Source organism: Hippopotamus amphibius, chromosome 7, assembly GCF_030028045.1.
Source record: "Hippopotamus amphibius kiboko isolate mHipAmp2 chromosome 7, mHipAmp2.hap2, whole genome shotgun sequence".
In the NCBI taxonomy this organism is placed as follows: Eukaryota; Metazoa; Chordata; class Mammalia; order Artiodactyla; family Hippopotamidae; genus Hippopotamus; species Hippopotamus amphibius.
Genome location: NC_080192.1, coordinates 37,930,375 through 37,955,212, shown reverse-complemented (window position 1 = coordinate 37,955,212; position 24,838 = coordinate 37,930,375). Strand labels below are relative to the sequence as shown.

At 34.1% G+C, this 24,838-nt stretch overlaps 1 protein-coding gene across 1 annotated transcript in view; it reads left to right on the top strand.

Moving 5' to 3' along the window:
• The window catches only part of PTPRQ (protein tyrosine phosphatase receptor type Q), a 197,521-nt gene extending 173,075 nt beyond the window's left edge, over positions 1–24,446 (top strand). Inside the window, exons 38-45 of the mRNA XM_057740406.1 lie at positions 1,425–1,515; positions 6,405–6,481; positions 13,778–13,912; positions 14,108–14,233; positions 15,076–15,224; positions 18,559–18,694; positions 24,040–24,163; positions 24,409–24,446. Of these exons, the coding sequence (XP_057596389.1) occupies positions 1,425–1,515; positions 6,405–6,481; positions 13,778–13,912; positions 14,108–14,233; positions 15,076–15,224; positions 18,559–18,694; positions 24,040–24,163; positions 24,409–24,446 (876 nt within the window). The remainder of the gene's footprint in view (positions 1–1,424; positions 1,516–6,404; positions 6,482–13,777; positions 13,913–14,107; positions 14,234–15,075; positions 15,225–18,558; positions 18,695–24,039; positions 24,164–24,408) is intronic.
• The last annotated feature ends 392 nt before the right edge of the window (positions 24,447–24,838 follow it).

The following is a 24,838-nucleotide window of genomic DNA, read 5'->3' as shown; positions in this document are numbered from 1 at the left end:
CCATATCATGATAGAGACATGCAGAAAGAAGTGAGGATCGACTCTGGATAGCAATCAGAAAAGACTTCACAAAAAGGTGACCTGCCAGATGAACTTCAGGATGGAGCAGAAGTCCAATGAGCAGATAAAGGGGAAAAGAGAGAGAGAATGAATGCAAAAGCATAAGGATGCAAAACAGTTCCACTCATCTGTGATCCCATTAAAAAGTGGGAACAGTAGGAGAAAGAGCTAAATAGGAAAGGTTGGTTGAGGCCCTGTGTGCTCCGATAAGAATAAGACCACTGAGTGTAACACTACTATCCAAACAACCAACCTAGTAATTGGGTATTAATTATCAAGGCCATAGTCATTTAAATCTATAAATGGAAACTTCTATAACTACAGAATATAAAAACCACTTTTCAGGTGATTCCAGTTCATCTTCCTTTCCCCCTCCATTTCTTTGTGTCTTATAAATATGCTGACATATACTCCCAAAACCTGACACAAGGAAGCTGTTCTAGGATTCCTCACTTGGTAGAAAAATTTTTTTCTAAGCATTTGGTGCCAAAACACCAGAATTCAGATGCTTAACACTGTCCCTCTTCTCTAACACATACACAGACATGCAAAAGACTGCCCAGAATTCTCTGTGAGGAAAAATCAGGGAGAAGGGAAAATTATCCAATTAAATAATTTAGAATAATGTTGAAAAAGTTGCAGAAACCCTTGCTTTTAACACTTTTTAAGGAATTGGGTAAATTGAGACATTTCTAATATGGAAAATACAAATTTCATAAATGTAAATCATCAGCTCAACAAAATAATGAACATATTTTCTTGCACCAGCATTCTTAATGATGAATGGATAATATCATGATTTTTCACCAAAATGTCCATAACAGATCTTGACCCTTCCTCTGATAATTCTTTATCACACCTTTGCATTCCACTATCGATTTAACAATGCCCACTGAGAACATGAATTGACCTTTGGCATTTTCTCAAACTGACCAATGTTGTATCAATTAATAGGCATGAAATCACACTGCCCGAGGAGAAAAAAACAAAAAATAAATCACTGACTCCCTTTCCCTAAGTAAATGTTAAAATATTAAATCATACACAGTGTGTATTTGATGAAACCATTAGTAAAGTATGAAAAGGAGTTACTAACATGGTTGCCACATCTTAGAGCTTCCCAAAGGACAAAGAAATTATGCCAGAGAAAGCAGTAGCCCAACTGACCAATTCTATTCAGGATATCTTCAGTGAAAGTTCATGTAAATCCATTACTGTTAATTTGACCTTGCTTCTGCAGTTATGAGATTTGTTTTTATTTTAAAAGTAAAAGGATTTAGAATAAAGAATAGTCTTTTACTAAGTGGAACTTCTTGTTTACCTCTCAAATAAATCTAAACTTTGCAAATGACTTCAATCCACAGGAATTACCAAAATTTCTTCAGGATCTCTCTTCAACTGATGCTGATCTGCCTTGGAACAGAGCAAAAAACCGCTTTCCAAACATAAAACCATGTATGTGTACATACTATTCCTGGTTATAGATAATGAAACATTTTCAAATCTGTGCCAAATGCATTTTAGCATTTTTTCTTAAGTATATTTTACATATTAATTGAATTATAATAATGCGTTTTATTAGCAACTATTAAATTGTATCTCTTTTGCTTTGTTAAAATTTATTAAAGTTAATGTACATGGTTTTCAGCTTGTTCACACAAGGTTCACTCATGCAGGTGTAAGAAACTGTAGATCTAGTAGTTTCTTAGCTTTGTAATTTAACCCCAGTAACGAACCTCTCTAATATCTTCCTACAGATCTAGTTCTCAAATGAAAAGAGAAAGTTCACACGTAACTTTGTGCATTAGTTTCTCTGAGAGCATGGCAGTGCTTTGTTAAGGAATATTAAAAAATGCATTGCAAAATACTCGTTGAAGATCACAGTAAACGTATCCTTAACCAGGGTTGGCTTTACAAAGGAGGCAGGCTTGTGCCTTAGCATAGTAAACATGGCTTCATTTTTCAATCAAGAAGAAAAGAAACCACATTACATACTACACTTATTATTCCTTATATGTCACTAAAAAGAATGTGTATACTGATATAAAAAAAAAGAAACCATATTATTGCCTTAAGACTTAGCAGTGATGTGAAAGAAAAAACAACATTCCTCTGCTAATAATAGCTATATGTTTGATATATTTTTTCAACATATGTTCCTACTAACTGTATTCTGATTCAATACATTTTTATATTATGAAATTAAAAAGTGTTATCTGTTAAGCTCTGAAATATTGTCAATTTGTTTCAAAATCTAGAGTTTTAAATATTCCTAATTTTAGAGTTAGTGTATTGATATTTTTCTATGTTCTATGCCTCTTCAAAACTATACTGGAGAAAATTTCATACGCATAAAAATTGAACTCTTCTGTCTAGAAAGACACAGACTTAGAGAAGGCTATGGATACGAAGAAATGGACCATATTCTGTTATTCTAGAACTAGAGGCATGAAGTAAACAAATTTAGGGAAACATGATATAGGAGGTAGTAATCTAATGGAATCTGTTAATTCCCAAGAATTAGAAAAGGATGAAAATACAAATAGCTTTAAGCACCTAAAATCCTTCCCGGAACAAAACAAATCAAAGGTAAATGACTTTAAGAGTAAGTTGACAAATAAGACATTATTGTAGGAAATAAGGAGTGCTAGTATTACATCTCTCAAGTCCTGTGGCATGACCTTTTTTAACAAGTCCTTTTGTTTTCCCTTTCAGAGTGTTAACTTGTGTTGGATGCATCATAAGTTTAAGAGATATGGAAATTCTCGTGTTTTTATATTCACCTATACCTAAATTTTCTTCAGACCCTCTGCTTCATGCTTACGTAGTGATATTCTGTGAAAACAAATACTATAGTCTGACTGAAGGACAGTTACTATGGAATATTTAATATTTATTTACAATTATATATTTGACTGAAGTAATGTACATCACTACATATAAGCAAATCAAATATATCTAACTTATTTCCAAAGACCAAAGAGTATCTGACTCTAAAAATTATATAAAAATTTGATGTTAGACATTTTTGAAAATGTGACATTTTCATCTTTTAAGATCTCAATGCATTATTTTCTGGGTTCACATAATGGCCATAAAGTCACACAATGCTCGCTTGCTAGCTCTTACAGCATAAGAAGAGAATACGAGTGCTCAATGTAACTAAATAGACATCCTTAAAACAACAAGGAGAACTGAGGGGTAAGACTATCCCGATATCTAAAGCTAAGACAAAAAATAACTAGTGATGGAATTATGTTGTAAATCAAGGATGCTTTGGAATATTATAAAGATTGCATGCATTTTTCACCTTTTCTAGAATCAAACGGATAATGTCCGACTGCTTTCTGCTTTCTTCTTGATTTCAGTACAGAAAACTTAGGGTAATTTTCCTAATATACTACATCCATACTCAATATCCTTTAACGGATTTTTAGGGGAAAGCTTTTTCTTAACTGCCCTCCTAAAGAGTTGGAGGTCGTATAAGAAATAATTTTGTTAGGCAGAATATTTTTCAAGAATATTATTAGAATGATTTATTAATTCAACTAATACATACTGCCTGCTGTATAGTAAAATGACTGAGAACATATGGGTCACATCTTATCAAACTTCCTTGGCCGCAATTCTGTTTACCTACTAACTACTTTAGTGACTGGACGTATTACTTAGTGATGTCAACCTCATAACTTTAAGGAGTAGATGAAATAATCATGTAAATCACTTTGCCCAGGAAAGTGGGCACACAGGAAGCGCTCAAATAAATATTACTTCTTATGATTGTTAGTAATCAATAGATTGCTTATTTTTAAAATCCTCTAACTTTTGGGGTGAATAAAATTTAGTAATAGGCCCTTAGGGTCTATGGTCTGGAGATAAGAAACCCACTTCCCTAACCTGGGTTGGAAGACAAGATGTAAACTCACATCCACCTATATGGACAAACCGACCCTTTTCTCACACACACACGCATACATGGAATAAGAAAATGAAATGTGTAAACTAAATATATTCTCCCCCTGTTCTTGCAGAGAAGCCATAAAGCTGAAGAAATGATTTTTTCTCCCATAGAGAATAAATTCATTTCAATACAGTCTGAATTTTAACTTGAGCCAGCCAAGTGAGATTCATTATTTCCCCTGAGTAATGTAGGAAGTAGGATTTCAAATATCACAGTGCATTTTAGAAGATATTAGCTTACAGGGCTTTAAGATACTAGAATTAGCAGCAAATGCGTGCAGAAGAGATTTCCAAATCTCTGTCTGACAGGACACTATGACCTTCAGAAGTGTTTCAACACCATGAAAAAAAGTTTAGCTTGCTGTTGACTCAGATAGTTACAAGCAGGCATATCGAGTGAATAGAAACCTGATGGCTTCCCTTCCATAGTTACATGACTGGCCACAATGTCATTTAAATAGACAGATCATACCAAATTCAAAATCTCTGGTACATAAATCATTCACATAAATATACTTGAACAATCCCCCTTCTTTAGATTCAAACACATTGGTCAGGTCATTATAATTACTAATGGTAGAGCAAAGTCATTTACCATATAACATGTGCTTAATTTTAAGAACATAAAAATGTGTTTTGTGTTCTATACAGCTTTATAAGTTCTATAAGCTTTCATATAAGTTTTCCTCAGAGGATTCTACAAAATAAATATTATAAATATATCTTATAGCTGAGGTAACAAAGGAACAGAGAAGTTAAGCAATTAACCCAAGGTGGTAAATGGTAGACAGATCATCTGGAATTCAAACCCAAACCCATTTACCTATTTTTCCTCCACTACTGAGTGCCTTCCCATTAAGATTAAAAACAAAACAAAACAAAAAAGTCTAAATAATTAAGCAGTAATAGATATTTTATATAATTCCCTTGTCTAGTTAAAATTAGCACTGGACATTTCAATTATAATACCAACTTGGTAAAAATTCTCAGGAAAAAATAATTTTTGATACTTTTCTTTGAAGAAAAGTAATGGGTAAAGAGTATCTAATTTTGCCATACCTTAAAATAGTCTAAAGAATAATAATTAAAAGTTTGGTATTAAAGAAAGAATAGGCAGATAAATTAAGGGAAGAGTAAAAATGGTCCAGAAATAGACCTAAACACATAGAGAAAACTAGTGTATTATAGAAGTGTTTTGAAACAAGGGGGTAAGGATGGACTATTTGTTGTTCCAAATGTCAACAAAACAAACAAGCAATAAAAGATTTTACCTCATTCTGTTTAAAAAACAAAAAAAAAAAGCCCAATGGGTCAAAAATCAAAATATTTAAAACGAAAGCAGAAAACTCTATTAAAGTTCCAGAAGAAACTGTGAATGAATTTGTGAAAATAAGAATACTGGTGTGACAGAGACCTTTGTATGTATCACACAAGAAGCCATAATGAAAAATAATGAGAAATTTAATTACAAATATAAATTTTATGTATGGCAAGATAGCTATCATATAAGTTGGTTAATAGAAAGAGGCGAAGACAAATGACAAACCAAAAGAAAAGTTCAATACATGTAACATTTTTAGTGTATTTTTAAAAATAGAAAAATAGTATAATATGAAAATGTAATTAATAGAACAGGTATTTAGAATGGCCAAGACAGAAGCAAAGAAGCTCAATTTCACTCATATTTAAGAAAATCAAAATAAATATTGAGACATCAATTTGTATGTATCAAAAGGTCATAAATTAAAATGTTTAATACTATGGCAGTGAAAGTAAGAGGAAACAGTTGTTTGAACTGTTCAAGCACTTTTGTTCAGAGTGAAACGGTGTAATTTGAGAACAATTTGTCAATATCTTTCAAAATTTGAGATGCACAATATGATTTGGGAATTTTACTGCTGGTAATGTATTCTACAAATAGACTCCAATATGTGCAAAAAGTTCAGTTATATTTATTTATTCAGCATTTTATAATAACAAAATGAGATGAGTTTAAATAATCCTAGAGAGGTAAATAAGTAGGTTATATTCAAACACTGAAATACTATACGGCTTTTTAAAATAATGAGCTAGATATCACTGTTTATGTTAATATGGAAAGACAGATAAATATTTTGTGGAAGAGTGTATATTGCCCCACTCATGGTTAATTTTTTATGAATATATATATATAAAATCCTGGAAATAAGTAGAAGAACATATTAAAAGTCACTGTCTCTGGGTAGTGGAAATATGGAATAAGAGGGCAATTCTATTTTAAAATTTTATAGCCATCTGTAATTTTTTGATGTTATATCATGAACTTCTTTGTATTACTATTATAATAAGAAAGTAGTGGCAATTTAAAAAGTGAATTAGCATTAATTTCTTATATTTTCTTCTAGATAACAATAACAGAGTGAAGCTGATAGCTGATGCTAGCATTCCAGGATCGGACTATATTAATGCCAGCTATGTTTCTGTAAGTTGCTATTTTTTAATATATATTATTATAAAACATAAATACTGCAATAACATTACTTTTCCAACTATTTAAACAAGAAATTCATTACAACCTCTATGAATTTAATGTACCAGTTCCTTACAACATTATGTAGCCCCATTTTATAGATGGGGAAATGGAGGCTCCAAACAGAGACTGCAGTTTACCCAATTATCATTTCACTAATAAGTGGCAGATGTACAACTTCAAGCTACATATCCCCTGGTCTTTCCACTATTTCTTATGTTTGTCAGAATATTGTCTGTACACAATGAGGTCGGCCAACCTCTCTTTCCAAGAAAAATTAATCAAATATACAGTCATGTCCATATAATATAAAACCCTATTATACTCTTCTTCCCTGCTAGATTTTCAGTCCTTCAAGGGGACTATGATGCCATTTTCTTCCCATCCTCAGCTACTTATAAAATGTGCACTCCACTGTAGCTATTCAGTAAACAAATCTTAAGTGAACCAACATAGGGTGAATGCTGACATGCCTAATATACTATGTTGCACATCACAGATAATAAATGCTTGCTGCATTGGATTGAAAATTAAATAAACCAGTGTTTTAGGGGTCTCTCTCTCTCCTTCTCTATGGCTCTTTTGTTCTCTCAATGCTCCCCACTATCAAAGGTACACAGAAACCTTAGAGGCACCCAAGAAGTCCACTTGGGTTGACACAATCAAGAAATCTCAGAGTAGGAATGGCTCTTGTGGTCACTTAATCCAACCATTCACCCAGGAAATCTTTCTGAAAAATTACTGATAATTAGATATTAGCCTCTCTTGGCACTGATTGACCTACTTCCTCCTTAAGGCAGATGATTCTAATGCTGAACTACTCAAATCTACTGCTGTTTTTTAAAAACAAGTATGCTCCCTTATATTTTCACCACAGACTTCAATTCTAATGTGTAGCAGGGTTAATCATGCTTCTCATTGTGACTCTACAGACACTTGGAGGTTTCCTCTACTGCCCACATCCCCATTGGTTTGTTTTTTTTGTTTTGTTTTGTTTTGCTTTGTTTTATTCTTATTCATAGTCTTCTCACCCAGGCCTGCCATTTCGTTTGGTCCCACTAGGGTTCTGCTTATGTGATGCTCCCTCCTTTCCCCAACATCAATCATAACCTGTCCTATGTTCCATTCTCCCCAAGCCTCTGTTAAGAGGGAAAAGAAGAATTCATTCTAAACTTTATGCTGGTTGATAATTACTCCAAATTACAGTTATATATTGAGTCTTATTGTGAAAGAAGTGAATAATGGGAGCATTTGAGATTTCTTAATAGGACAAGTAACAGGGGGTTTGTAGAAGTTAAGGCATCCTTTAAATTTCATCCTATTTTTGTGCTAGAATTTTAAATCTATTTTGAAGAAAACCACACAAATTTACTATTGTGATAACACATTTTATTCATTTATCAAATCATTGATTTCCCAAAAAAATATAATTCTTTTCTAAAGATTTTGGTGAAATCCTTGTGCTTACCAATTTTAATTGTATCCAAAACCCTATAGCATGAAGAAAGTTTTACTTTGATTTGTAGAATGAGGTATATATACATTTAGATATTTAAACTTAATCAATGCTCTAATGATCATATGTTTTGTGATACCATAGAAGAGAGCAAGAACAAACTGTTGTATCAGTGCTCGATTGATTCGTATCATTTTTATTCACCAATAAGTAGATACAAATGAATAGCTCATATCCTATAATGTTCAACCAGTTATGGGATGACAGTATAGGATATGAATATGATTGGAATGCAACCAGACAGTTTTAGGGGGTATAACTGAATCACATAGACTACATAAACAAAGGAATATTCACAAACCCCCAGTGTTCTCTCTAAATATTGTAAGTTGTTAGGAAATAACCATAAGATGATAATGCAGGATGAGCAGTAAACTAAGTCTGAATATATTAATATATGTATATATATTCTGCTGTGGTCAAGTGATGTTGTAATATAATAAATCTTACAACAACGTCACTATGATGCACATATAATGACATGCGTAATCATTACTGAGCTACATGGTAAGCGGGCCCAGATGGAAAGCAATTTATATTATCAGGTTTCAGTATTGGAGTGGGCAGTATACTGTACTGCTTTCACTTTTGGGGAAATCTCCTCTGTCTGGGATGTCAGGAACAGATTGAAACAGACAAAATCATAATACCTTAGTGGCCTCTCACTTCTCCATCCTCAAATTCAGGCAGTCTTCACCTCAGAAATGGTGAAGACTTCTCAGAATGAATGTTTGACACCTCAGCTTCCCTCCACTCTCCACTTTTGTCGCATCTCACCTCCATCTGAAATTTCATGAACACTTTTGTTCCAGGAGCAAAAGACAGGCCATCTACAAATGAACCTCTGGGTTCCTATTTCTTTGGAAGCTGCAGGACTAGGGAGAAGAATTATAGAGGGAGGTAGAGAAGAAAGCAAAATAACTAGTGTTTAGATGGAAAAGAAAAACACTGAAGTCTGGGGAAGGGAAATGGGAAGACCAGTAGGTGGTCTGAAGGATGTACTTTAAGACTAGGAAAATCCAGGCCCGGGTCTGTAATTAGATTACTGTATGTTTATCTCTCTGCCCTTGGCTGTTCTTGGGAATTATGCTCCTGAAGCCAGGACTCCAAGAGAGACTGGAAATTTTTGATTAAGGATAGACTGTGGGAAAGAGGTAGGGAGGAAAACAGATACTGTATCCTTGTAAATAACCACTAATTGTACACGTGAGTTTAGAAATGTTTTCAAGAAAGCTAACAATAAGGACATTATGTAATGCGACAAGAGAAAGACCCCAACCTGCCACCCCAAATTCTCTCTTGTCAACCTGAGATGCCTGAAATTACTTCAATTTGAGGATAGTTTTTACCATAGCTAGAGACTGAAGATTAAAGGCCATGATGCAAATGAGCTGTAATCATATCAGAAACATTAGATTTGGTCTACTCTGACAGAAGATTATAGTTCCAAAGGCCATTGAATCCCTGAAAAAGGGAAACGCAAATAACTAGGAGAAACATTTTATAAATTGATCGATTACAATTAATTGTCCTCACCCTTAAAACCCTCTCTTCATTCAGCTTTCAGGACACCATTCTCTCAATTTTCCATCTACAGCTTTGACTCTTTCATCTGTCTCACTGGTTCTCTCTTATCTCCTCGGCCACCAAACACTGAAATTATCTAGAGCCCAATCCTTCAATTTACTGTTTCTTTCCAAACTCATTTTGTTGATGATCTCAACCATTCTTGTGATTTTACGTAAGATCTATTTGCTAACTACTCGGAAATTATGTCTCTAGTTTGGACTTCTTTCTGAATTCCAAACTCATATACCCAATCGCCTTCATTATATTCCCACTTGAATATCCAAAAGGGATTTCAAGTTTAATATGTCCATTATGAATTCTTGATTTTCCTTTTAAATCTGCTTATCCTGGGTGTGGAGAAAAGAGAACCCACCTACATTGTTGGTGGGAATGTAAATTGGTGCAGTCATTGTGGAAAACAGTATGGAGCTTCCTTAAAAAATTAAAAACAGAGTTACCATATGATCCAGCAATCCCACTCCAGAGTATATATCTGGAGAAAACTCTAATTCCAAAATATACACGCACTCCAATGTTCACAGCAGCACCATTTACAATAGCCAAGACATGGAAGCAAGCTACATGTCCACTGACAGGTGAATGGATAAAGAAGATGTGGCATATGTGTGTGTATGTGTGTGTGTATACATACATACACACATACAATGGAATATTACTCAGCCATAAGAAAAGAATGAAATAATGCTATCTGCAGCAACATGGATGGACCCAGAGATTGTCACACTAAATGAAGTAGTTCAGAATGAGAAAAACAAATACCATATGATACCACTTATTTGTGGAATCTAAAATATGATACTAATGAACTTACATACAAAACAGAAACAGATTCACAGATATAGAAAACGAATTTATGGTTACCCAAGGCGAAAGGCAGTAGGGGAGCGATAAATTAGGAGTTTGGAATTAGCAGATATAAGGTACTATATATAAGATAGGTAAAACAACAGGTCTTATTGTATATCACAGGGAAGGATATTCAATATCCTGTAATAAACCATAATGGAAAAGAATATAAAGAAGAATACATATTACATTATGTATAACGGAATCACTTTGCTTTACACAAGAAACACAACATTGTAAATCAACTGTACTTAAATTAAAAAAAAAAGTTAAGTCTGCACATCCTGAAGTTTTCCCTATCTTCATTTGGAATCATTATTGACTCCATACCCAGTGTCCAATCCATAAGCAAATTCTCTTGGCTCCGTCTTCAAAATATATCCAGATTTTATCACAACTCACAATCCCCACTGCTACCACCCAAACTACACCCTTGCTTGGATTGTTGCAATAACCTTCTCATTACTCTCCCCTCTTTCTCCTTTAAACCACTATCAGCTTGTCTTACAGAAACCAGGGTAAAACTCTTAAACCATACACTATCTATGTACAAAATCTTTCAGTGGCTTTCCATATCACTCAGAGTAAAAAACCAAGTTCTTATAATTACCTACTCTAGGGTCCAAAGCACTGTTATCCTTCCTCCCTTGTTCTTTCCGATGTTGCCTTCTATTATTGTCCCCCTCACTCCAGCCACTTGCTGTTCTTAGAACATTTCAGACACATCGCTCCTTTAATGCTGTTACACTTGACTTTCTACCTGGAATACTTTTCCTTTGGGTCTTGAAGGGCTTACTCCCTTTCTGCTTCAAGTCTTTCCTCAGAATTCACCAATGAGTCTTTTCTGAATACCCTATTTTCTGAAAACTCTCTCACAACACTTCACTTTTAAAAACTATGTAAATTGTTTATTTAATAGACTTATTAATAGGCTTAATGTCTATTTCTCCTAACTAGAATATAAGACAAATGAGAGTAGGAATTTTAGTCAGTGATAAATCCTCAGCTCCTAGAATAGTGCCTGGCACACAGTAGGTATTCACAAATATTATTTGAATGGAGGAATGTGCATATTAAAAGTCTGTAAAGAAATTAACTAAAATATTTTTTTTGACTAAAATATTAATGGTGCTTCATTCTGGATAGTGAGATTACAGATTAGTTCCACACTGTGAATGAGATATCACCTCACACCAATCAGAATGGCCATCATCAAAAAATCTAGAAACGATAAATGTTGGAGAGGGTGTGGAGAAAAGGGAACTCTCCTGCACTGTTGGTGGGAATGTAAGCTGGTACAGCCACTATCGAAAACAGTTTGGAGCTTCCTTAAAAAAACTAAAGATAGAACTACCATACAACCCAGCAATCCCACTATTGGACATATACCCAGAGAAAACCATAATCCAAAAAGAAACATGTACCATAATGTTCACTGCAGCACTATTTACAATAGCCAGGACTCAGAATCAACCTAAATGCCCATCAACAGATGAATGGATAAAGAGGATGTGGCACATATATACAATGGAATATTACTCAGCCATAAAAAGGAATGAAATGAAACTATACGTAATGAGGTGGATAGACCTAGAGTCTGTCATACAGAGTGAAATAAGCCAGAAAGAGAAAAACAAATACTGTATGCTAACTCATATATATGGAATCTAGAAAAAAAAAAAAAGGTACTGATGAACCCAGTGACAGGGCAAGAATAAGGATGCAGATGCAGAGAATGGACTGGAGGACACAAGGTTGGGGGGGGGGTGGCGAAGGGGAATCTGGGACAAAGTGAGAGAGTAGCATAGACATATTTACACTACCAGCTGTAAAATAGATAGCTAGTGGAACGTTGCTGTATAACAAAGGGAGATCAACTCTATGATGGGTGATGCCTTAGAGGGCCGGGACGGGGAGGGTGGGGGGGGAGTCACGGGAGGAAGGGGATATGGGGCTATGTGTATAAACACAGCTGATTCACTTTGGTGTACCTTATAAGCTGGTACAAGAGTGTAAAGCAATTATATTCCAATAAAGAGCTTTAAAAAATAAATAAAAAATAAAAATAGCAGGAAAAAAAATTCCACATTGTGTTACGTATTTTTCTGAATTTTCCAAACATTCTACCTTGACTATATATTATTTTTTTAACCTTAAAAAAAACACAAAACGTATATGTAAAACAATTACATATTTCAAATGAAACTGGAAACACAGAAATGCTTTAGCATACAATTTATTTAAGAGACTCAAGATTTTATCCCGGAAACTGTCACTGGGTGCTTTTGGCAAAATCACCTAAAGTGGCTCATTATTCCTTAAAGTAAAATAAACTGGTTGGATTAGATTTTAGGGCCTTTTAAGCTTTAAAATGTATATTATTCTGTGTAATACTATATTCTCTCGCTACTGAGACAATTCCAAATTAAAAATGAAATTCACCTTTAATCCTCATTTCTGAAAATATTTTGATGCTAGAAATAGATGTAATTTCATCAATATTTTTTATTTATACAGTACCTTTCTTTAAGAAAAATCCACAGACACTACTCAAGTGGCATACTTACATTCCAAGTGAATGGACTGAATTTTAGAATAACTTGATAAAATCTATAAGAGCTGTCATAATAGGGTTGAGACAAATCTCAAGTCCTCCATTAGTTAAATGAACCTTCTTATTATTCACATTACTCTTGGTTTGGAGCCCTGGAGAATAATTGCTAATGCCTTAGTTTACATAGATCAGTAATTTCTTGGAGGAGGAGTATGAAAATATCTGCACAATCCTTAAATATATGACAATAACTTAGTGGAGTGGATAAGACAGCTGGCTCTGGATTCAGACTACCTTACCAACTGTGGGACCTACAGCAAATTACTTCACATTTCTTAGCTTCAGTATCTTCATCTGTAAGATGAGGATAATAATAGTTCTAATTCACAAGGTTTTTATAAGAAACAAATTAATTGAAATATTAACTATAAGATGCTTAGCATATTGTCTGCCATAAAGTGGTATTACTTTTATTTAGTCTTTACTGTTTTATTCAAAGTTAGAAATAAATTTTAAGAACAGTTATTTAGTTGTGCAGTATATTACATTGTGAGGTTAAAATTTTACGTTGGAAATTTTGAGTATCTATTATTATTTAACATTCAAACATATACAATATTTTAAAGTATTAGGTCACCTTACAGCTAGTATGTTTTTTTCATATGTTGCTCAGAAACTAAAAAATATTTTATATATGTATATATGTAAATACTGATGCAGTCTTGAAATTATATCATTCCAGGGCTACTTATGTCCAAATGAATTTATTGCTACTCAAGGTCCATTACCAGGAACAGTTGGGGACTTCTGGAGAATGGTGTGGGAAACCAGAGCAAAAACATTAGTAATGCTAACACAGTGTTTTGAAAAAGGGCGGGTAAGTTATTTAAAAATCCTTTCACAGAACTTTTACAATTGTGTTAACATATGTGTGACAATTTTAGCTAATACTTTGAGTCATCAATGACTTGGACATCTATAAGGCAGTTTTATCTTAGCAGCGATAACTGTGATATTTTATATATATATAAAACGATGGTTCTTATGACTGGTGATTTTTCTCTGAATACAGATCAGATGCCATCAGTATTGGCCAGAGGACAACAAACCAGTTACTGTCTTCGGAGATATAGTGATTACAAAGCTAATGGAGGATGTTCAAATAGATTGGACCATCAGAGATCTGAAAATTGAAAGGGTGAAAAAAAAAAGGAGGGGAAGTCAAACATGATATAAAATATGAATGTTCTAAATGTCTAAAGTAAAATTAATTTCCAGACATATTTCTTAATATCTGTATATTCAATAATGCTTTTCTATTATTTTCAAAATAGAAGTTTTGAATTGGCATTCTGCCTTCAATATCTATGTCACTATGTTTAATTCCAAATTATACAGTTAAAGTTCATATTAACGAGTTAATATCAAAGTCCTAGGTATAAAGGGGAAGAAAAAGGAGGAAACAACTATGTCACCAAGTTTATGTTATGAAGAAACTATAAATTTGATTTAAAAACAGAATTTCTGAAATCACCTGTGTCTACATCCTAATAATTGAATTTTCTATTTAATTGAGAACCAGCACAGAAGTGATAGCATAGGATCACACTTATATAATGTAAATGCCTATAAACACAGAAAATGATGTAAGGATCTTTATACTTTATGACATTATCAGATACTCTATACTTGTGTTTTGAATAATTTGTGAGTGTGTTTAAATTGTTAGGTCAAAATTGTTCAAAATCTACTATTCTGGTGTCACAAAATGTTACACTACATTTGAATACATATATCCTACATTATCATCTGTTTGCAAGCCTTCTCATTGTTTGCATTCATACTGAAAGGCAGTTTTCTTTATTGTAGCAATAGTAGAAGACTTCTTTCATAGGAAATCATGAAAACACAGTTTCTTCTGTTTGGTAAAATGTCATTTTAAAAGATCACCTTGAAAACCTGGGAAGTCAGCTGTTTTCAAACTTCATTGTGATACTTAAATAATTTTATCATGTTTCTTTAATCTGTCATTTTGTCTAGCATGGGGATTGCATGACCATTCGACAGTGTAACTTTACTGCTTGGCCTGAGCATGGGGTTCCTGAAAACAGTACCCCTCTAGTTCACTTTGTGAAGTTGGTTCGAGCGAGCAGAGCACATGACACCACACCTATGGTTGTTCACTGCAGGTAAAAAAGAGAGATTTTTAGGACCTTTTATGAAACACTAGAAATGGTATTTAAACTCAGTGTGACCTTTTTATTATCACAACAGCACTGATTTTCTGGCAGAATGTTAATGTAGATTCAATTCAGCTTTTAATTTTCAGATATTTCACTGGTTATAACAAATCAAGATTTAGTTTATAAAAGGTTAGGTGGCAGAGATAAAATGAGTAATGACTGTGTGCAAGGGAAAATATATATCCCGGTACAGGAATTCTCCTGAAATCTTGACTGGATTATACCTCTCGAAGGCCTTCAAATTAAAGAAAAAACAAAAAAAAAAATCTGTAGCCCACTACTGATGTCCATGAGTGTGGGTATGTAGAATTTTTTGAATTTTATGAATAAACATCTGATCCTTCATTATCTCAGTTGATATTAGTCTACTATACTAATTTAAACTTTTTATAAAAGCAAATTTCTAGATTTGAGTTACAAAGAAGCAAATGAACTTAAAGATCAAATTAAGTGACCGACACAAGCATGATTCTAAATTTTTATAAACTATTCAAATATCTTTCTTTAACCTAGCTCTTTGAAGATGATAAACAGAATATGACTATAAATTAAGATTTTTCCCCTCTTTATTTTCATTGGTATTTTATACCACTGAAATACCAATACTCCCCCCAAAAAAGAAATAAAGCTTACAGTTGTTTAGCATTCAGAGTGCTGGACATGCTGATATGCTCTATGATTTCTAACATGATATATCTAAATCAATCTCAACATGAGTTTCTTCAACAGTTGTAGTTTGTAAATTAGAGAAAAAGTGGGTGATAATATACTGTATTATGATTCCACTTATATATGAAGTACCTACAAGAGGTAAATTCATAGAGACAGAAAGTGGAATTGTGTTTACCAGGGACTTGGGAGAGAGAAATGGAGAGTTACTGTAATGAATATAGAGCTTCTGTTTGGGATGATGAAAATATTCTGGAAACAGACAGTGGTGATGGTTGCATAAAACTGTGAATGTGCTTGATGCCACTGAATTGTGCACTTAAATACGGTAAAAATGGTAAATTTTATGTTATGTATCTTTTGCTACATTAAAAAAATTTCACTAACAATCTTTTAACCACATTAATAAAGTAATTATTACTTATAATAATTCCAACAAGTAACTGATGGATAATTATTCTAATGTGAATATACTATAATTAATGTGGTTAAATATGTAAGAAAATATTAATCCATCCAATGTTTAAACTTTTTTAGAGGAAAAAACTCAACATGTAATTTCAATGAGTCTATATTTTCCAGGAATATTTTACATTTTTTAAATTATAAGAGTAATATATAAATGCTTGCTCATTATGAGATACCTTTTTACATTTAAAAAGCATATAGAATTAAAAGTAAAAGGCTCATTCTTACCCCCCTCCCAATTCCATATCCCCTCCAGTCACATAAAATTTTTAACAACCAGAATATAGTATAAATAGAATAACAGTTTGCTTATAAAGTCAGTGATTGATTTAAAACTGGCATCACTGATGATTAAAATGGACAGTAAACTGCCTTCAGCTTCTCCATATTTTACATATACACTACCACTGGATTCAAATACTAGATTTAAAAATCCATTAAAAAAGAAAAGCACCTTCTCTCTTACAGCCTCAAAAAAGAGTAGTTTCCTCCTTTGTGATTTAAATAGATAAGAGACCAGAGAAAAAATATGCATATATTAATAATCATCTTTTAAATATCATTTTAAAACTGTCTACTAAATGGTTATCTGCAACCCCAACTTCTCACCTCAACTTTAGACTTACACATTTAACTTCCAGTTCAATGTGACAACCTAAATGACCACAACATTCTGAAAATTTGGTATACCCAAAACAGGAACACTTGGGTCAATCTCCAAAAACTCGCTCCTTCTCATCCCTATCTTGGTAAACAGCAGTCCACTCTGCTTGGTCCAGAAACCCTAGACTCATCCTTGGCTCTCCGCTTCCTCTCACAGTCCACATTCAACCCAACAGCAAACACTCTGATCCCTGCCCCGCCATCACTCTTCACATACTCTCCCCACCCTGGTCTCCTTGCTTTTCTTTGGACACGCAGAACAGTCTCCCACTCAGATCTGTTCTCTTCCTGAGCCCTCTGGGCGTAAGCTCCTCTCCCAGGTAGCCACGTGGTGCACTCCCTAACCCTATTCAAGCTTCTTTTCAGATATTATGTTGTCAGAGAACCTTTCTCTGATGACCCTATCCTCCCCTGTCACCTTTTACCTCCTTAACCTAATTTATCTTTCTCCACAGCACTTATTGCCGCTGGGTATATCCTATGAATGTTTCTCTTTTGTGTGGACTACCATTCTCCCTTCTCTAGAATATAAGCTCCATTAAGTTCAGGGACCTTGTATTGTTCACTGCTGTAGCCCAGATGCCTAGGACAGTATCTGACCCTCAAAATACACTGAATGATGTAATGACTGATCACTCCATTGGGGCACATGTGTGTGTATTATTGTGGTCAGATTTATATTGTAATGCTATTTCTTAGGTTGAGTCATAGGCACTGTCGACATCTGAATATTTTTTACCTACAAAAATGGCAGTTTCGTGATGTTCAAAGTGACATTTATAAGACAAGGTGACCTTTCAAATGTCTTTTTTTTTTTTTCAGATTTACTTCCTATATTAACCATTTAAGTACCTAGGAGCCTTGTCTTTCTAATTGGAATTTCTGAATAAATCTTATCAGGTTTATCGATTAACAGTGTATATGTAGCACATGCCTGTCCTTTGGTATTAAACTAATTTCTTAAAAGGAAATAGCTTTCCAATTTTATTACCTATAAGAAGGAAAAGAAAATTCTAAGGAAAGTGAAAAGAACACATGAGACTCTATTTATCAGTGCTATGTTGAGGAAGTCCTATATGGGCTAAATATTATAGTTGACATTTTCATCTTTAGCGTTCCTATCGGTAACCAAAAATATATTCAATACAAAGTTTCTGGTGTTAATAATTTTCAATGACTTTAAAAAAATCTTCCCCATACTTCTCCAACTACATCCCTTAAAATATTATGAAAGAAGAGGGAAAATTCAACTGGTTAAAAAAACTCAAATATTTGATAGAATATTAATGACAGTCATCTTGCTCTGTCTAAACAGTCTTGGGAACAACATAAATCCAGAGAAACTGCACAGAAAATCTACCTCCACAGAAGAAAAAAAACTATTGATAATTTAGTGCTATCATAGTTTATTTCCTCATCACCATCAACATGAACAAGCTTCCTGCTGAATAATTTGCATGTAATTTCACTCTTCCTGCAGCGCTGGAGTTGGAAGAACTGGAGTTTTCATTGCTCTGGACCACTTAACACAACATATAAATGATCATGATTTTGTGGATATATATGGATTAGTAGCCGAACTGAGAAGTGAAAGAATGTGCATGGTACAAAATCTGGTAAGATATCTAAAACTTCAAGCAGTATCAGCTCTAGAATTTCTGCCTGGGAAGATCTTAGTGGCAGTGATATGGTTAGACATGGACTTGAACTATATTTGCAAAGCACACACTCTCTTTTCCTACATTATAAACCTCTGGGTGGGGGTGGGCTCTAATGACAGCAGTTGATGGAGATTATATGAGAACTGAAACCCACATGCCCCAGTCATCCTTCAGCACTGTTACTGACTACTCATCCTAACTTGTTTATACTGATAGGCATATAGAAAATAATTCATAAAATGGATGTGCTTTTAGCGTCTGGGAAACTCAGATGAATCAAATTAATTTCTTTTGTAAACATGCTAGAAGCTGTAATTGGGAAAAGTTTAAAATAGTAACTTACAGGGTTCTATGTATTTCACTTGTCCATATTTATCACTTTTTATTGTTAGTACTAATAATGTTTGTTATAGCATATTGTCAACTAACTGGGAGTTGTTTGTTTTGTCGTTCTGGTTTTCACACAAAAATAATTTTAAAAAATAGATTTTTGTCATTAAAAAAAAATCATACACTATAATGGTAATGAAACTAAAAACCCTGTTGAGTGTCTAGTAGGTTCCTAGTATTATACTAGATCCTTTACATGTATTATCTTATTTAATTCTTTATTTGTAAGGCAGGGCCAATGAAACTAATCAATGGACTAGGTATTATTGTCACTGCTTTACAAATAAGGGAAGCACATTTCCAGGAATATTTAGTGATATTCAAAGGTCAGAGCTGGGACTTCCCTGGTGGCGCAGTATTTAAGAATCTGCCGGCCAATGCAGGGGACACGGGTTAGAACCCTGGTCTGGGAAGATTCCACATGCCACAGAGCAACTAAGCCCGTGCGCCTAGAGCCCATGCTCTGCAACAAGAGAAGCCACTGCAATGAGAAGCCCGTGCACCACAACAAGGAGTAGCTCCCGCTTGCCGCAACTAGAGAAGGCCTGTGCACAGCAACGAAGACCCAACACAGCCAATCAATAAATTACTTACTTAAAAAAGTCAGAGCTAAAATTCAAACCCAAGTCTGTCTAACTATAATACATAAGATCTTCTTGTCCTATCTTTGGATTGACATTTTTATGCTACACAGAGATTTTTCTCACAGTAAATATATAGATCTTCTATAATGGTATTTTCCAGGCTACCTACTAGAAAATACAAGTGGCTTTATAGTCATTAAAAGTGTGAGAAAACAGGCTCTTTGCTAAAATAAGTTGAGAAAGAATTTCTTAGAATTAGAGCCTCTCTGCTAATGTGCATTGACAATTATAAATACAGAGCCCTTGTAGACAACATTTCCCAAACTTATATGACTATGAAATCCTTGAACCCTTTTTGACCCCAAAACCTATAATGCCATGTCATGGAACATTAATGTTCTTAGGAAGACACTGCTCTAGACCAGAGACATCCAAACTTTTTGGAATGCACATCCCTTTCAGGAGAAATGTTTGAGCATTCAACTCCAATACATATATATTTATCTTTAAAATGCTGATTGTGCAATTATGTAGCATACACAAGAAATTGAAAAACATGAGATAAAGGTCAAATAAGCAATTTTGACAACCTTGCTAACAGTGATGCCTTATATTATCATAAGGTATTTTCAAAAGATAAAATATATACTTAGCAGAAAATAATTGTTTCAATGGTGGTTTTAAATACATATTTTAAGTTATCATTTTTTAAAAAGTAATCTAGCTTTTTGTCAGATCTGATTACAGTGTTGTTTTCACCTCATAGTAAGGCTATAAGATGGTTATTCTAGGAATATGAAAAATGTCAGCCCTGCCATTTTCTTGTCATTCATTTTGTTTGCCTGATAAATATTACCTTTAATTCACAGTCTCTTTGTAGGAATCTTTTTAAGTCACTTCAATTATGTGATGGCTACGTAAAACTAGGTACTGTAATCCACATGCATTCCCTTATATGCTGAAAGGGAGCACATGGGTGAAGCATCACTCTTCCCTTAGGAAACTTAGAAGTCATCCAGGCTTGGCTTCATGGGTATGCAGCCTATGCAGTCTCACAGATTCCCACACTCAAAAGGACCTTGCACTTATTTTAATGTTTGCTGCCACCGTTTTGAAAATCTTTAATAATTTTTGAGTAAGGAAACTCATGTTTTCATTTTGTAGTGGTTCCCACAAATTATGTAGCTGTTTCTTATCCAGGCGTCTTTTAAGGGCTTCAATGTCAATACAACCATTAATGATTATAAAACACAAATTCTTGTTTTTAGTTGAGAACAAGGATAAACAACTAACATTTTCCTCCCATGTCCCTGAGTACACATGTGCATGGGTGATCGATGTTCTTGGCATTGATCGAGATTGGCTGGCTCTCTAGGATAGGTTAGAGGGGGGGAAATGATTGGGATATTATGTCCTTCTAGAGACCAGATTCGATCTTCAAATAACAGAAGTTGAATTTTGTCATGCTCTACAACTTTGTGGAACCAAACTTTGTAAAGAGTGTTTTCAAGAGTGCCTGTGAATAATTTCACACAATTGAGTACTCAATATATGCTATAAACTTCATACATTATGCTGGAATAACAACAGCCAGAGGAAAATGTTGTAGGTTGGGTAGGGGAATGGAAAGAGCATGAATTTTAGAGTCAGAGAATTGATTTCAGATTCCAGTCCTGCCAATTGCTGCCTTTGAGACTTTAATTAACCTTTCTGAGCTATCTCTATTTTGTAAAATAGCTATGTTACACTTTTCACAAGTTTATGGTCAGTATTAAAGATAAGAAAGTATCTAAAGCACCAAGCATGCTGTAAATGTCTGATGATACAGTTGTGCCAATTGCTTTTTGGGATAAAAAGGTAGCAGTTCATTAAAATCCTGATAAACATTCACTGAATCAATAGGTAGAAGTCATGAACATTAGTTGGCGTGTTTGAAATAAGTACATCTTAAACGATATCCAAGAAAAGTATGGTTAACCATTCCATAAGAGGTTATTAAGGCACATCCATGTTTACTAAATAACTAGCCTCTATTTTGTAAATGATATGTCACAATTCCCAGATCCTTGCTTAAAACATGGTACTCCAAAGCTCTCTTTCACCCGACTTTGTTCCCAGAAGCTATGCTCTTTACTGTCTTTTCTCTGTGATGCAAAAAAGGAAGATGACCACATCCTGGCTCCAGTCCTTACAAACCAGCATTGCCTTGCACAAGAGTGGTTTCTTATTTTCTTCTATTGCACTTGGGAATGATTCCAATCTCTGCAAAGAATGCTGTCTCAGCACATACTTCAGTAGCCATGGCCAGGGCTGGGGAGGTGGGAACCTCAGCTAAAAGACACCAGAGGGCCCAGACCCTGGAGAGTACCTAAAGTTCTTTCACTGTCTACCAAAACACAGTTCACAGCAGCCCCAAGAGATCTGAAGGAGCTTTCTGAGAGAATACGCAGCAGTGAGATAATATCCTGAGATACTATTTCTGCCTCAAATAAAGGTTAATCAGGATGAATCCCTTTCCTGCTCTGGTTCTCTTGAAAACTGACTAATGTAAACTTCTGAGGTAGAAGAAAAAAGAATAATATAGTTTGGGTGCCTAGTTTTTTTGGCAGATTTTATATATATATATATATATCATATGTATATACACACACATATGGCTGACCTTAAATCTCACAACATAGCTTTTCTGATCCCCGAGATGAGAAAACTGAACATCAGAAAAGTTTAATTCTTAAGGTAACAGGACTATCTAGGGTAGAAACGGGAACTGAACTCTTCACTGCCTCTTTGGCAATAACACACCACAGCAGAGGGAGCTTGGAAAATGTAGTACTGCCCTGTGGAGCTCAGCCTGCCCTGCTGGCAGAGTTTACACCCATCATTCTTTCCAGTGGAGAAGATGAGATTGGGACAGTCAGAAGTTTCACATATCAAATGTGACTTCAAATTCAAATGTGTTTTTTTAAATACCAGAACTCATAAATTTAAATGATTGTTGTTTTCAAAGAAATTATGTCGATATATTTCTGCCAATAATGTTACCCCCTGTGTGATGTATATTTTAAAACACTCTTTTGGAATTACCTTGGGAAGAAATTTAACAGCAATTTCAATAGAATTTTTATTAGCTTATAACAATCCTTCATTTCTTACCAAAACTGAATTATGTAACTTGACCATCTACCTCACTTACAAACTTGATCCCTAATGACTTCTGGATGTTCTCCAAATCAAGTCTGTCTTTAAATGGTGAAGATCAGCTAACCATGAGAATTAAATGAGGCTAAGTCAACAAACATTCATTACGCAACTACCACATTCCAGGTACTATTACAGGCAATGGGAATATAGCAGTGAATATGACACAGTTCTGTCCTCATAGAACTGACATTCCAGTGATGATACGTTTGTGAAACATTTTGTAATCCATGAAGAAATAGGTATTGCTAATAATGACCAACAGCTTCTGAAGACAGTTTCAATAGAGAAGTTCCAAAAAGGTTTTGAGGTACAGCAGAAATAGACATGAATATAACTTCTTAAGATGGTCACTTTAGAGGACGTTCTATTTAAATCAGGTGTGTGTGTGTGTGTAACACTTGGTTATGTTTCTTTCACTTCAGGTACCTTCCCTATGTAAAAATGAGGGTGCTTTTCTATGAAACCTTAACTACCTTTGGGAAAGTCCAAACCCAGAAATACTAACAGGTTATTGAATTATATTGAATAAACTTAAAAAACTCAGATGGTACTGAATTTAATCCAAACTTTAGATGAAATGTTAGGAGTTGTGCCTTGTGTTTACAAATAGAGACCAGATCCTTGACATTAAGTAGGCCAAATGTTGGGTGATTAACAGAATTGTTAAACATATTTTAAATATGCTGACAGTGTGTAGATATTCTCAGTCACAGCTTTTGAAAGTAAATTTAGCATCTGCATTCCAACAGCCATTCTAACAAGAAAAGTATTTATAAGAAAAATTACTCAATTGTGCCTAACAGGAAAAAGGAAACTCATAAACAAATTTAAATAATATAATCTGCTACTTTTTATAATCACAGTAAGAAAAACATATGAACACTTGGTATTTAATGACCAGTATCTAAAAAAACTGGAAACTACAAAAAGCCACAGGAATTTAGCAAACCTTATGTTTGAAATGATAGAAAATCATTTATATTCATGGTAAATTCTGTGCCTCTAACTTAGCTATTTAACATTTGTTGAATTCAATATTACTTTTCACTGTAAAATTATTGCCCCTCCCATAAGAAAAATCCCTACCCCATCCATTTATTTAACCACCCTTTCTTTGGTATCTAGGCACAGTATATCTTTTTACATCAGTGCGTTCTGGATCTCTTATCAAGTAAAGGAAATAATCAGCCCATCTGTTTTGTTAACTATTCAGCACTTCAAAAGATGGACTCTTTGGACACCATGGAAGGTAACAGATGCAATGTTTACCAATTTACTACTTTACCACTTATAGAAGGAGTGTTAACTTCATAATAACCATATGTTGAAAATGTTTTAGAAGCTTGGCTAGCACACATATCAATTTTTAAATTTCTCTCTAATCCAGGTTAGGATAATAGCCTTTCCATGTACACTATATTTTTGTCATGAAACATCTAAATCTTTTGAACCGTTAACTTCAATTGTCTCTTGTGACGTTACTTTATGTTATAGGTGATGTTGAGCTTGAATGGGAAGAAACCACCATGTAAATATTCACACCGAAGATTACAACTGGAAGGTATTTTCAAATCCCAGGGGCCAAAATACCCCCTTATTCTTCTGAATTGAAATGTGCAATCTTAAATCTCTATGCTCCCCTCACTGTGCCTTGCTAAATGGATTGACATTTTATGAATAGTTCTAGGAAATAGCTAATTCAGGGTAGTGATCTGTTTTGTACAGAATAAATATTATACATTTAAAATGCTTAAGAAGAGATATCCCAGAGATTTTTGAAGCCTTCTGTATTTTGGGACTGAGCCAAATATAAAGTTATTATTATACTTACATTAATGTTTCAATGTGAATTTTCCCTACATATTGGATTTGATCTTGAACAAAAGTTGTAAATGTTGATTCAGTAGTGTTATTTTGGCCTCCA